This window comes from Heterodontus francisci, chromosome 3 (assembly GCF_036365525.1).
Source record: "Heterodontus francisci isolate sHetFra1 chromosome 3, sHetFra1.hap1, whole genome shotgun sequence".
Lineage (NCBI taxonomy): Eukaryota > Metazoa > Chordata > Chondrichthyes > Heterodontiformes > Heterodontidae > Heterodontus > Heterodontus francisci.
In genome coordinates, this window is record NC_090373.1 from 104,038,465 (window position 1) to 104,053,433 (window position 14,969).

The 14,969-nt window shown below is 39.9% G+C and overlaps 1 protein-coding gene across 1 annotated transcript in view; it reads right to left on the reverse strand.

Moving 5' to 3' along the window:
* The window catches only part of trmt11 (tRNA methyltransferase 11 homolog), a 97,795-nt gene that overhangs the window by 55,934 nt on the left and 26,892 nt on the right, over nucleotides 1-14,969 (reverse strand). Inside the window, exon 11 of the mRNA XM_068025293.1 lies at nucleotides 11,330-11,461. Coding sequence (XP_067881394.1) covers nucleotides 11,330-11,461 — 132 coding nt within the window. The remainder of the gene's footprint in view (nucleotides 1-11,329; nucleotides 11,462-14,969) is intronic.

The following is a 14,969-nucleotide window of genomic DNA, read 5'->3' on the forward strand; positions in this document are numbered from 1 at the left end:
CCTAGCAACTGTGAAGGAACGGCGATATAGTTACAAGTCAGGATGGTGTGTGGCTTGGAGGGGAACTTGCAGGTGGTGATGTTCCCAAGTGCCTGCTGCCCTTGTCCTTCGAGGTGGTAGAGGTCGTTGGTTTGGAAGGTGCTGTTGAAGGAGCCTTGGTGAGTTGCTGTAGTGCATCATGTAGATGGTACACACTGTATGTTGGTGGTGGAGGGAGTGAATGTTTAAGATGGTGGATGGGGTGCCGATCAAGCGAGCTGCTTTGACCCGGATGGTGTCAAGTTTCTTGAATATTGTTAGAGCTGCACTCATCCAGGCAAGTGAAGAGAGTATTCCATCACACACCTGACTTGTGTCTAGATGGTGGACAGGCTTTGGGGAGGCAGGAGGTGAGTCACTTGCCACAGAGTTCCCAGCATCTGACCTGCTGTTGTATTTATATGGCTGGTTCAGTTAAGTTTCTGGTTTATGGTAATCCTTCAGGATGTTGATGGCGGGGGAATCAGTGATGGTAATACCATCGAATGTCAAGGGGAGATTATTAAATTTTCTCTTGTTGGAGATCACCATTGCCTGGCACCTATGTGGCATGAATGTTATTTGTTACTTATCAGCCCAAGCCTGAATGTTGTCCAGGTCTTGCTGCATATGGGAACAGACTGCTTCAGTAAATACATGGTGTGTCAGACAACAGCAAAGATATCAATACAATGGGTAAGTAGAAAACTTTGCGTGAACAAAGAATAATTTAATTGATTGAAAACACTTTTCTGATAGGTGATAGTTCCCAACATATCTTTCTGTAGCACCTTTCAGGTATATTTCCTTTGTAATTTTAATCCATCTTCCATCAGAAACACTGATATCACTTGAGTGGGGCGATAACAATATAGGGGCACAGGATCATTAACTCTCTGCTACGTGACTGCCATTTATTTTAACAGTTTTCTGAAAACATTTAAGCTAATGCTATGATTTGCGTCACTGTCTATAAGTCAGCATTGTGGCGGGGGAGGTGGAATGATCTGGTATTGTTTCCATTCATGATCACTATCTTGTGGCTCCAGCTTGAAAGCAGACGTCAGGTGCAAACAGGATCATGCTCATTACAATCTCCCATGTAGCCAACAGCCAGCCAACATTCACAACTGAAGAATGGTCACTTAAGCAAAGTAACAAAGGGTGGCTGAGGCCTGTGAAACCCTACCTAAGCACGTGTCACCACCTTCAGGAGGGAAGGGACAGTACTGGAGGGATAAAAGAGGCGGTGGTTATGTCAAAGGATGCTGCAATTAAGGCATTGCTTTATGCACTGGGTAATCATTGTAAGTAACCCGTTCATTGGACAGTCAGTCCTCTCATATCTTTAAGAACAGCAAAAGTAGGAGAGTTTGAGGATAAAATTGTATTCGATAGTCCTGCCTAGGTACCTGTGGGAGGACCAGGTAGTGCTGGATAGAAACAGGAACACAAGAAGTAGGAGTGGGAGTAGACCATACGGCCCGTCAATCCTGCTCTGCCAATATGATCATGGCTGATCTTGGGCTTGAACTCCACTTTCCCACCTGCTCCCCATATCCCAGCCTTAAATGTATTTAACGATGGAGCATCCGCAACCCTCTAGGGTCGAGAATTCCAAAGATTTACAACCCTTTGAGAGAAGTAATTTCTCCTCATCTCAGTCCTGAATGATCGGCCCCTTATCCTGAGACTGTGCCCCCATGTTTCAGATTCCCATACCAAAGGAAACAATCTCTCAGCATCTACCCTATTAAGCCCCTTCAGAATTTTGAATGTTTCAACGAGGTTGCCTCGCATCCTTCTACACTCCAGATAATATAGGCCAAATTTACTCAGCCTCTTATCATAGAACAACCCTCTCATCCCAGGGACTAACCTAGTGAACTGCCTCCAATGCGAGTATATCCTTCCTTAAATATGGAGACCAAAACTGCATAGAGTATTCCAGATGTGGTCTCACCAAAGCCCTATATAACTTGCTACGACCAGGTGAGAAAGGGGTCTAGGGGTTCCCTCTTAGCCTTTTCCTGGTTTAGCTGTAACAGGGTTTAATTTTTTTAAACACCGTGTTTTCAGTTTCCCCTCAGTGAATCCTTGTTCAGTGCTCTCCAATTGCAATGGCAAAGAAATCAACCAAACAGGTTTTCTTAGATTTAAAGAAGAAAGATGTAAGTTTATTAACCTGAAACTCTAATTCGGTTAAAACTACTAAAATACGCCATGCGACCCATCTAGCATGCATATGCGATAAACACACACGCAGATAGAGACAGAAAAGGAGAAAGAATCAAGGGGAAAGGTTTGAAGCAATAGCTGGAGTTCATTTACTGTCTTTTGAGCTCGATGTGAAGTCTTTGATTGCAGATAAATCTTGCTGTCTCACTGGGGCCCAGTGCACTCTTTCAAACTTGGTTCAATGGTTTTCTGTCTTCTGGAAATCCAGTTGTAGCCTCTGCTTTTCGCGAGAGAGAGAGAGTTAGAGAGCAAGACAGGGAGATGCTGTCTTCCTTCAAGTTCAGTTGCAGTCTGACCCAAACTGTTCTGCAAACACAATTCAAACCAAGCCTGGGCCAGCAGGCCAGTCATGTGACTAGTTCTTTCATTTTTTTGTGGATTCTTTCAATCTTAGTAGACATCCTCAGTTGGGGGCTGGAATGCTGACCTTCACACCCTTAATGTCTTTTGATCAAAATCCATTTGGTTAATTGAATCAGGGAGCAGTTCCATTGACTTCTCCAGGCAACTGTCTCTTAGAATGCAAATGTTTCCAGCCATTGTCCTTTTAGAATGCAGGTGTAGCCATGGTTTCAGTCCAGTAAGAGTTTAAAATTAATGTTCCATATAATGAAATTAATATGCCTCATTCTTGGCAGGTGTGGTTTTCATCACAAACTGCAGCAAGACATCCTTATTCTTGTACTCCAAATCCCTTACAATAAAAGTCAACATGCCACTTGCCTTCCTAATTGCTTGCTGTACCTGCATGCTAACTTTCTGCATTCCTTGTATGAGCACACCCACGTCTCTCTGAACATCAACATTTAAAAGTTTCACATCTTTCGAAAAATATTCGGCTTTTCTATTATAAGCAAAGTGAATAATTTCACACTTCCCCACATTATACTCCATTGGTCATCTTGTTGCCCACTCACTTAACCTGTCTACATCTCTTTGCAGCCTCTGTGTCTTCCCCACAGTTTACCTTTCCACCTAGCTTTGTATCAGCAAATTTAGATACATTACGACCTATATCAATGACTTAGATGAAGAGACAGAGAGTAAATAGCTAAGGCCCTAGCACTGATTCTTGTGACACTCCACTAGTTGCAGCCTGCCAACTTGAAACTGCCCTGTTTATTTCCACTCTTTGTTTTCAGTCTGTTAATAAATCCTCTATCCATGCTAATATATTACACTCAACTCCATGAGCCCTTATCTTACCCATTAACCTTTTGTGTGGCGCCTTATCAATTGTCCTTCACTTCAGAAACCTGGTTTTGAATCCAACTCAAACTAATGGATGAAAGTCAACTCCATCAGTTCTGATGAAAGGTCATCAACCTGAAACATCAACTCTGTTTCGCTCTCCACAGATGCTGCCGTACTGGCTAATATTTTCAGCATTTTCTGTTTTTATTTCAGATTTCCAACATCCACAGTATTTTGCTTTTGTAGCTAAGCACATAACCCTTTTTGTCATTTACAGTTTCAGAAAATAATTACTGCCCTACCTCCTATTTATTTTGATGTTTTTCCCTGCTCTACACCTTCCCCAAGCTCATCTTTTCCAGGAGTGTTAATTCCTGTACCATTGACCTTCTCTCCAACCAACCACTGATCACCTAACTTCCCAACCCACTCCCCATGGCTCCCAAGATAGTGGATATTGTCAAATTTTCCCTTTCTTCAAGCACCCTCCTCTCACTTTCATCATCAATCCTCTCTCAGAAAACCCACCCTTGGCTCATCCATCCTCTCAATATCTCCCCATCTCTGACCTTTCCTTCCTGCTTGCCAATCACCCCTGTTCGCATTGATTCCCTGCCCCCAAATGAATTACATTTCCAGTCTATGAGTCTTAAATGCCTACACAGTTTCATCCCACCCAATCTTTGCTATCTCCTCTAATTTTAAACCCCCAGAACACTATGTACATCCACTCTTCCCCTTGGTTATCATTGATAGCAGCTAAGGAAAACCCTCCGCTGGTTGGAGTCACACGTAGCGCAAAGGAAGATGGTTGTGGTTGTTGGAGGTCAATCATCTGAGCTCCAGAACATTACTGCAGGAGTCCCTCAGGGCAGTGTCCTCGGCCCAACCATCTTCAGCCGCTTCATCAATGACCTTCCTTCAATCATAAGTTCAGAAGTGGGGATGTTCGCTGATGATTGCACAATGTTCAGCAACATTCGTGATTCCTTGGATACTGAAGCAGTCCATGTAGAAATGCAGCAAGACCTGGACAATATCCAGGCTTGGGCTGATAAGTGGCAAGTAACATTTGCGCCACACAAGTGCCAGGCAATGACCATCTCAAACAAGACAGAATCTAACCATCTCCTCTTGACATTCAATGGCATTACCATCGCTGAGTCCCCCACTATCAACATCCTAGGGACTACCACTGACCAGAAACTGAACTGGAGTAGCCATATAAATACCGTGGCTACAAGAGCAGGTCAGAGGCTAGGAATCCTGTGGCGAGTAACTCACCTCCTGACTCCCCAAAGCCTGTCCACTATCTACAAGGCACAAGTCAGGAGTGTGATGGAATACTCTACACTTGGGTGCAGCTCCAACACACTCAAGAAGCTCGACACCATCCAGGACAAAGCAGCCCACTTGATTGGCACCCCATCCACAAACATTCACTCCCTCCACCACCGACGCACAGTGGCAGCAGTGTGTACCATCTACAAGATGCACTGCAGCAACGCACCAAGACTCCTTAGACAGCACCTTCCAACCCCGCAACCTCAACCAAATAGAAAGACAAGGGCAGCAAATGCATGGGAACACCACCAGCTGCAAGTTCCCCTCAAAGTCACACACCATCCTGAATTGGAACTATACCGCCGTTTCTTCACTGTCGCTGGGTCAAAATCCTGGAACTCCCTTCCTAACAGCACTGTGGTGTACCTACCCCAAATGGACTGCAGCAGTTCAAGAAGGCAGCTCATTACCACCTTCTCAAGGGCAATTAGGGATGGGCAATAAATGCTGGCCTGGCCAGTAACGCCCACATCCCATGAATGAATTAAAAAAAAAGCATTTTTGGCCATCTTAGCCCTGCTCTCTAACTTCCTCCCTAAACCCTTCCATCTTTACACTCTCTCAACTTTAAAATCCTTCTAAAAGCTCATATCTTCAGCCAAGTGTCCAGTAACCCCCTGTTAATATCTCCCTTTGTGGCTTGTTATCTTCTTCAACAATTTCTATTTTATGTAGCATGTTGGGACACTTTTTATGCTGGAGAGGGGAGGACCAGTAACATTCAATCACACTCCTTGGTAAATCCTACATGGGGCACTGGAGTGCTGTTGCAAGGAAATGTTCAATTGTTCTGTGTAAATACATAATCTCTGTAATGCCAAGGGGCATTTGTCAATATTAAAAGGTGTAATAAAAAATAAAAGGTTTTGTCACTGAGAAGTTTCTAAATCTCCAAACAAATTCCATAAGAATCACAAACATTTTGAATTCTGTGTTCCTTTGAAGCACTTTTCAGTTTTGATTAAACACTAACCTCGAATAACCCAACTTCAAGAAAACACTTTCTCAATTTCCTTTCATTACGGGGATGTACTGTCAAATTTGTTTTGCTTTAGAATTTCCTTTCAACTGTTTGAGTGTGACTGTCGGCTGCTGTCAGATTGAATCTGCCATTGCACTACAGCAAGGGGTAATGTGAAGTTAAAACAAAAAGTGCTGGAAATACACAGCTGGTCTGGCAGAATCTGCGGGGAGAGAAACAGAGTTACCGTTTCAGGTCTGTGACCTTTCCCAGTCCTGAAACATTAACACTGTTTCTCGCTCCACAGATGCTGCCAGACCTGCTGTGTAATCCCAGCACGTTCTGTTTTTATTTCAGATTTCCAGCATCCGCAGTATTTTGTTTTTATTGTAATGTGAAGTTAGTTGTATTTATTCAACTTTTAGAGCCATCACATTGTCACAACATTCGTAGAATTAAACAGTAACAGTAGTCAAATATTCATCACTACCATAATGATAAAATGTCAAAGCCGTTACATTGTGTGGTAAAAGCAGAATCAATTCAGATTAGAAAAGAAATTCAGAACAAAAATATGCTAAATGACATAAGCTGTGACATGTCACAAGCTCCAAAATCTTTCTGTGGAACCCCCAAAACATTTAAAAATAAAATTTTGGAAACATTTAATAAATCACAAGTATACTCATAACCATCAATTTGATATTAAAACTTAATTGAATAAATATCCTTGGGGTGAAGCAGTTAGTCAGAAAAAGCCTGTTTGAATCCCAGCCAAGTCTGAAAGTCAGTATCTTCTATGCTACCTCGCCACCCACCCCATAGTAATTTGTCAGGTCCAGCGCTATGAGGTAAAACAGTACTCTGATTTGAGATGGGGCAAGAAGAAATACAAAACAGCTATCAACTAGTCAGTGACCTAACTGACCCAACAAAGTGCAATACCTTACCCGATAAGGAGCTGCATTGATGGCAACTACTGAGAATTCTGTAAATTAACATGGCCTGTCATCCTTGATAAAGGAGAACAGCACAAAGCCATTACAGCAAAGCAAGAAGGAATAAAAGAAAAGACTAGATAAGATCCTCCACTACTCTGACTTATCTATAAGTGTACACGTATGTGGGTAACCACCATTAGGACTTACACACTGTAATATCCAGTAACCAAGACAGAAAGGGACCATGAAAACCTTATGATTGACTAGATAAATTTCCTTGTGCTACAATGAAACAGCTGATCAGCTATGACATGTAAAATACACATGACTTCTGAATCTACAGAACAGATTGCAGCACAAAAACAACAATTTCCTCTGCAGCAATATCACAAACACAATATTTTTAAATCAGTTTATGATTTCAGTATAAATAAGGCATAGAGGAAATGAACACCTCAGGTCTCATGGCTCTGAGACTGAATCTTCCTGCATCAGCCCAAGCAGGCAGCCTTGGAAGATCTGTAGCACTTGATCTAATACAGGTTATGAAAATAATTTCATAATTTTATATGGATTTCAGTTGTACAACTCAATCTAGTATTTTCCGATTTAACTGACTTCTTGGTTTGCAGCATCCCCTGCTGGAGCTATTAACGAGTACACATTTTTTTTCAGAGATGAACTGAAAAGTTCACTACAATTATTGTCCTTGTTATGGGAAGCCTCAGTCACACAGATGAAGGCAAATCTGGAAAACCATACACCTGGCCCAAGCATAAATTTCTGACATACTATTCCCATTATGTAACATGTAAAAAATGGAAATAAACCCTAAATAGGATTCACCTTCACTGGAGTAGAGGCCTACAGAAGCCTAAGGGTTTAAAAGGTCAAAAGAGCCATGAAAGGATAAATGATTTCCTGAACTTTATACATAAGAACACTGAACAAAAAAAACAAGGAGGTGGCAGTGAACCGGTACATAGCATTATTCAGGGCACAGACACAATGTTGTATGCAGTTTTGGGCACCCCAATATGAAAAATATTAGAGCCCTGAACAAAAGCACAACACTGATTTACCAGTTGGCAACTGGGTGAGAGAATATATTTATAAATGAAACGTCCACAAATTGCTGGAGTTTTATTCACAGGAGCAGAGGAGGTTAATGCATGTCGTGACTAACAGAAATAAAAAACGGAAGAGTCTGGTGAGAATAAACAGGGAATGATTATTTCCGCTCGTCAATGAATCAGTAACAAGGGGACATAAACTTAGTATTAGTATTTTCAGAGCTTTCTTAGATTTCTTAGTCTTCCACTACCTGAAACAACCTCTGCAAAAGTAGCAGCAACAGCATTATGCATGCATATCAAGCAACCATTTTGTAGCTGGGGTAGGATTTTTAAAAAAGCATTCGGGTGGACATATGACTCTATGGGTTCTATTTTGACCTTTGGGCATCCAACTGGCAGAGCATGCCAAACAGGTTCCCTGGATTGAAGTCTCAAAATCAGGCCGTAACGGCTGGCAGCAAAGCAAGTTGCAGTGGAGTGCAGCTGGGTCTTTTCGGTTCCATCACATGTGGTGCAGTGTGCAGGCTCTGACCAGTTCAGACCTTAAATGGTAATCTAGGTCCTATTTATATCATAAGACCACAATTTCCATATTAAAAAAGTCCTATCCCTGAAACAGGCACTTACGACACCAGTTGGAAGACCCTTTTCAAAATGGAGCAGGCCAGACAGCCGTTGTTAACAGAGTGATTAGACACTAAAGCCATTTTGAGTCCTTTACCATTAGCACTAGGCTAACACAGTCTAAATCAGCCCTAATTTATTTTGGTTAGGTTTAAGTGTGTACTCAAACACTGTCTCCTGTTAGAGTCCCACCTAATGGTATGAAAATCATAGTTCCAGATGACACTGCAGCAGAAGGACTTCTTTGAAAAAAATTAAAAAGACAATGATGACCATTTGTTATTAATTTTTGCAGGTACGGCAGGCATGAGATGGAAAAAGTTAATTTTAAGCCAGGAACTACACTTAAGTCTTGATCCAAGCACACTTTTTTACATGTGGCTAAAGTGAGAAGCTGTGAAAAATTGTTCGAGTCACACAAGATTTCATTTATATGCTGCTTTTGAAAGAAAAATCTGTAGACTATCATTTCTGTGAACACAAACTAATGTTGGAATCTTTTTACATTTGTGAGCTACAAAGCTTTAAAATGTTGTATGGTGCTTTGGTTGCATTGCTTCAGCCAGATAGTTCTGCTAATGCATGCTGTAGCCCTGCAAAACACGATTCTCAGGTACATTATGACCTCAAGTTTATTATTTATAGCTTCCCTGCAAACAAATATTCCCAAAATAGATGAATAATTTTTATGCACAATTTCTAAAATGATAATCAGCAACATCTCAGTAATACTGTGGGATTCAAGACTGAGAGAAAGACTGATGGAAATTATATTCCAATTTCAAAATGTATAACATCAGAAAGTAGTCTCAAACTCATCTCAACTTACAAAACATTAAAATTAATTTTATTTTTTGAAAGCCAATATATGAGTGCAATAAAAAGGAGGATATATCTCAGGGCCATTGCATGATATGATAAATATCACCACTTGTGAGGTGAACTCTTAAATATCTCCAGTCAGCAGTTATCCAGTTAGATACACTGGCAGAGATATTTCTCCTGTTACATGGCTGGTTCTGAAGGATCCTCCATTTGTAACATTTGATCTAATGAAACATACTGATTAATGCTCAAAGACAGTAATGTGCAGATTCAAATGTAATTAACTGAAAGCTTGATTTTATGTTAAGTTTCAATATTTTAAATGAAAGCATATCCTCTCTTTAGTACACTTGATGCTTGTTTGTTTCTAAAACAAATTGATTTGAATGAGTTTTTTTGAAATGCAAAAAATAAAAATGGAGGTACTTTGTACTGCGCAGAACAGAAACAAATGAACCTGAAAGATCTAGAAGGTATGAGTGATGTTGTAACGTTACAGTAATACTTGATTTTTAATACGCTAATATGTTCCTTGTTGGAGTATTATGAATATATCAGAAGCAGGTAGGAGACCATTGTTGTGAATAATTCCACATGAAAAATCCAACTGAACATTGAGTAGCATCCAATCAGTCCAAGCATGAATAGAACACTAAGTATAAGGGGAAATTCTAATGTGCTCCAAAACCATGTAAAGTAATACTTAACAGGAGACATTCAAACTTTATTAATAGCATTTTTAAACTGCATACCAAAGTGCATAGAGTATTACATCAGCAGTAATCAACACCAGAATTTAAATAAATTAACTTTCTATATATTTCCACAACATACAGGTTAGACATTCACTCCCTTCATCACCAACGCACAATGGCAACAGTGTGTACCATCTCCTTCGACAGCACCTTCCAAACCTGCAACCTTTACCACCTAGAAGTTCAAGGGCAGCAGATGTATAGTAACACCATCACCGGCAAGTTCCCCTCCAAGCCACACACCATCCTGACTTGGGACTATATAGTCATTCCTTCACTGTCGCTGGATCAAAATCCTGGAACTCCATTCCTAACAGCACTGTGAGCGTACCTACATCCCAAGGACTGCAGCGGTTCAAGAAGGCGGCTCACCACCACCTTCTCAAGGGCAATTAGGGATGGGCAATAAATGCTGGCCTAGCCAGAGATGCCCATATCCCACGAATGAATAAAAAAAAGTTTTCTACAAGGCAGTAATGCACATAGGTTCAGATAACTGAAGGAGCAAAGCTTAAGCGATCACCTGAATCCCCAAGGCATTTTTGTATAACTGAAACAGACTCCAGTCTTTATGAAGTATACAGCCACAGTTTATTAAGTATATGAGTTCATTCTTTTTTTGCAGAAAATTGTGTTTTATGTCAATGTGAATGCCATGGAGGAACTGAAGTGCTATTGTATTGTATGATTTCAATGAGAATATTAGGTTTCCCTTGACCGCATTTACTAGGAAATACCATACCTTCCTTACGCTATGAAATGCTGACATTTTAATTGTACAGTCACCTCGGCTAATGTAATAATTCCCTCGCCTCACTGAATGAACATAAGCACTTTGTGTTATTTGACTACATTCATTTGTTGAAACAATTAAATGAATCAGTGTATTAGAACATCAACACAGTGTTCCACATTTTGGGAAATGTGGATTCACATGTATGATCCCCCAAGTGTTGAATTGCCAAGCACCATTCCAAGCATGTTTCTTCTTAGAAGGGAGTATGTGTGTTTAAAAAGAAATCCAAATATCAAAGCAAGAGAAAATATACACTTTTGACAATCCAAAAGCAACCTCTTGGAAAGTACTATATCTACCCTTTCTGTTGCAATATACCCCTTCAAAAGAGAGCAGGCAGAACACTAAATAAACCCAATACAAAGTAATCCCAAACAAGTATCCTCTATCCCTCATAGCATAATTCATGAAGGCAGAATAGTAGTAATAAAATATGCAAATTATAGTTCACTGAGAATCAAATATATGTACAAGACCAGATTTATATTTACAGCATATTGGAAAGTTAAGTAAAAGGATATATTTTTCAAAAAATATAAAAATAAATTGATACTTGCTCAAGTTTATATACAGGTAACCAGTAAACCAGACGACCATTCATGACCAGGTTTTCTGCAGCAAAGTTCAGCAGGTCGATGAAAATGTCACTCAGGTGATAACTCATGGAGACTGGGACATGACTTTCAATGCTGAAAGACAATAAAAACAAATTCAATCATTCTTCAGATGACAAATAAGTTTTCTTTTTTTTTTACAATAAGTTTATATATCCTAAATTGATTCTTTTGTTATTTAGTTCTTAAATATCTCAATTTCCCTTCCCATAGCTTTTAAAATCGACATATGGAGCCAGGTTTAAATCTTCAAATGTCAAATAGGAAAAATATGAATTTTTCACCATAAAATGCTAATATAAAAAAAAATTGTCAGAACTGACAGCTTTGAAGTGTGCAATTCGAAAAATATTGCTTGTGAAGAAAAATAGAAGCTAATGATGCAACTGCAAAAATGCTTTAATGCTTCACAAGCATCAAGTACTTAACCAGTTTAAATGTCGAGGTTCAAAGAAAGCAGTCTTAGTGAAAGTGCAGGGGAGGAAGCAAAGCACAGGGTCAAGCTTGATACCAAAGTTCCTTACATCAGAGGTTAATCTGAGGTGACAGCCTGGGAGGTTGACAGCATTGAAGCTGGAGGCATGTAGATGGTTGGGGGGCCAGAGTAGATGGCTTCAGTTTTACTGACATCTAGCTGGAGGAGATTTGGACAACACTGCTGTACACCCACTGCCTGTTGTAATAACTGCTGTGAATAGGGTGTCTCCTAAACCCTCCGCATATTTGGGATATCCACTCTTTTCGTCCTGTTTCATTACAATATACCTGCCAATGGCCACTTCATCATGCCTGTTGACAAAAAACTGCTCTCTACTGTTCAGTGTTTTTTTTAATTACTATGCTGACATTTAAAAATCTTTCCCTTTCATTACACTCACAGCAGGTCTAACCTGTGGTAAAATACTCACTTTTCAATTTAACCGTACAGGTGTGGAACGTTGCCCAGGTTCATCTTTAGCTGTTATGACCAGGTGAGAAAGGGGTCTAGGGTTCCCACTCAGCCTTCACCTGGTTACACCGTTTTTAAACACACCATTTTTATTGCTTAGCTCCCTCTTGGTGAATCCTTGTTCACCACTTTCCAATTATAAGGCCAAGAAACTAGCCAGACAGGTTTTCTTAGGTTTAAAGAAAAAAGGTTGACCTTTATTAAACTTCAACTCTAATTCGGTTAATGCCTAAACGACACGCCCACGCTAGCATGCATACACGATACACACATGCAGATAGAGACAGAAAAGAGCAGAATAAATAAAGTGCAAAAGTTTGAGGCAATATCTGAAGATGGTTTTGGTTACTGTTCTTCGAGCTCGCTGTAAAGTCCTTGATTGTAGGTAGGTCTTGCTTTTCGTTGCGGCCCAGTATTCTTCTTAAACCTTGTTCGATGTAGGAGACTTTTCTCCCTTGAAGTTCATGTGTCCTAGGTGGGTCCAGAGGCTTGTGAGAAAGAGATGGGAGCAGACAGGAGAGATCTTCTCACTCCAGAAGCAAACAGTCTTTCTCAGTTCAAAAACTCTGTGGCTAGTTCAAAAAACCCTGGACTAGCCAGTTAGTCATGTGACCAGCTGGTTTAACCAGTCCTGGCTTTTGTGGATTGTATCACCTTAGCAGTCTCTGGAATGCTCTTCAATGTCTGGTGATCAAAATCCATTTTGGGTTGAATGTGTCAGGGAATGGTCCTTTTGTCTCCACAAGCACCGTCTGTTAGTATGCAAATGTTTTTCAGCTAAGTGTCTGGTAGCCCTTGTAACAGGCCTTCTCTTCTTCCCAGCAAGTTTAAAATCAATGTTCATATGACAAAAGTAATATGCCTCATTGTTGGCAGGTGGGGGCCTGCATGACAGTGACCTTAACAACCAAAGAAAGGGAGAATTTCTCACTTTTCCATAATGTTTGTTGGATCCATTTTCAAAGGGGTTAGAATCTTTAAATCAATGCCAAACAGACGTCGGTAATCATTAGTGATTCGACCAACATTCAACTACTTTTTTAATTATATCTATTTTTCTCCTAAATGTAGTGAAGATATGAATGTTGGTCCAATTTGGTCTACAAAACTAATGCTCGGCATGCTAAATAAACAACTACTCATTCATATGATCACAGTTAACACAATAATTATTCATTTTTAACAGGTTAACATTGCCCATTAACTTCAAAAGAACAAATGACTGGAAGAGCGCTGTAGAGTCTGGGATAATATCAAGTTACCAAATTAAGCACATTATAAAGTAATTTAAAATCAGAGGGTTTTTAAAATTATAGACATATTTTGCTTGCTTATAACAAATTTGGACCTTTACCCATTAAAGTTTTAACAGAGTTCACATCTTCTGTGACAGATACCAACGTGGCCTCTGAATTTAACCATGTGCCTCTCTACTGTGCAATATGAAGAATGAATATTTTATAACATTCTACAGAGATAAAATATCCATGGACATGTTAAAGTATTTGTGGACTGTTATAAAGAGGGGAGACAGTGGTACAGTCACAGGGTTCTGGGTTCAAGTCCCACTTCAGGTCTTGAACATAGAAATCAAAGCTGACACTCCAGCGCAGCATTGAGGGTGAGGCAACCCTAACAGAAAACCTCTACTTACAATATGCCATGCCAGTTTGTCAGTATATGGCAGAGATTCTTCATGCAATGGAAAGGCACGAGGAGGAGTACATCCTACAGTGGATGAACATAGCCTAAACTAATAAGCAATGATGATGGACTGTAAAAAGTCTTAGAATAATGACTTGTAGAACAACCTGAAGGGAAATAATGAAGGCAATGAAATTTAAAAAAAACTCAAACAGGATGTTCAAATTAAGATCACCTGGCAATTGTTTCCACTTTATTTTTTGGGTTGGGATTGAATTGATTGATCAAAGTGAGAAATGTTAGTCCAAAAGAATAGAAAATTGATTGTCTTGCTAACAGAAACAAACAGTCATTCACAAGATGAACACGGTTATTCAGTCCCTCTTAGTCCATTCAGAAAGATCCTTTTCACTCCCAATGAGACATCTAATTGTTTCAAAATTCTAGAGTTCTCACCTCCACTATTCTACACAGAAATCTGTATTGATCACTCTGTGAAGCGAACTTCCTGACACCAATGCTAAATTTTCCATTTTCCTTGTGTTTGCTATTCAGACTTGTAATTCAGTTTGAAATGGTTTTCTGCATTTACTCATTCCATAAAAATTGACTGTTTTATATACTTCCACATTATCTCCTCTCAGTCTCATTTTGAGGCTGAAGATTTCAAGTTTTTCCAGTCTTTCTTCAAAACTCTGACACTAGGGATCAGTATCCTGGCTCTTTTCTGTATTGCCTCCAGCACCTGAATGTCTCTTGTGTCACAGTGACCAGAACAGGGCACAACACTCAAGCTGTAATTTGATGAGCGCACTATAGAGTGTCCAGTGTTCTGGTTATGCAGTTCAGCATTCTATTTGCTTTGCTGATGGCTGTTTTCCAGTAGTCAGACACATTGATCATCAAGTCTAAGACCCCTAATCACTTTCAATTATATCTTTAGCAATTTCATCAACATTTGTGGAGTATATGTAATGCCCATTTCTTCAA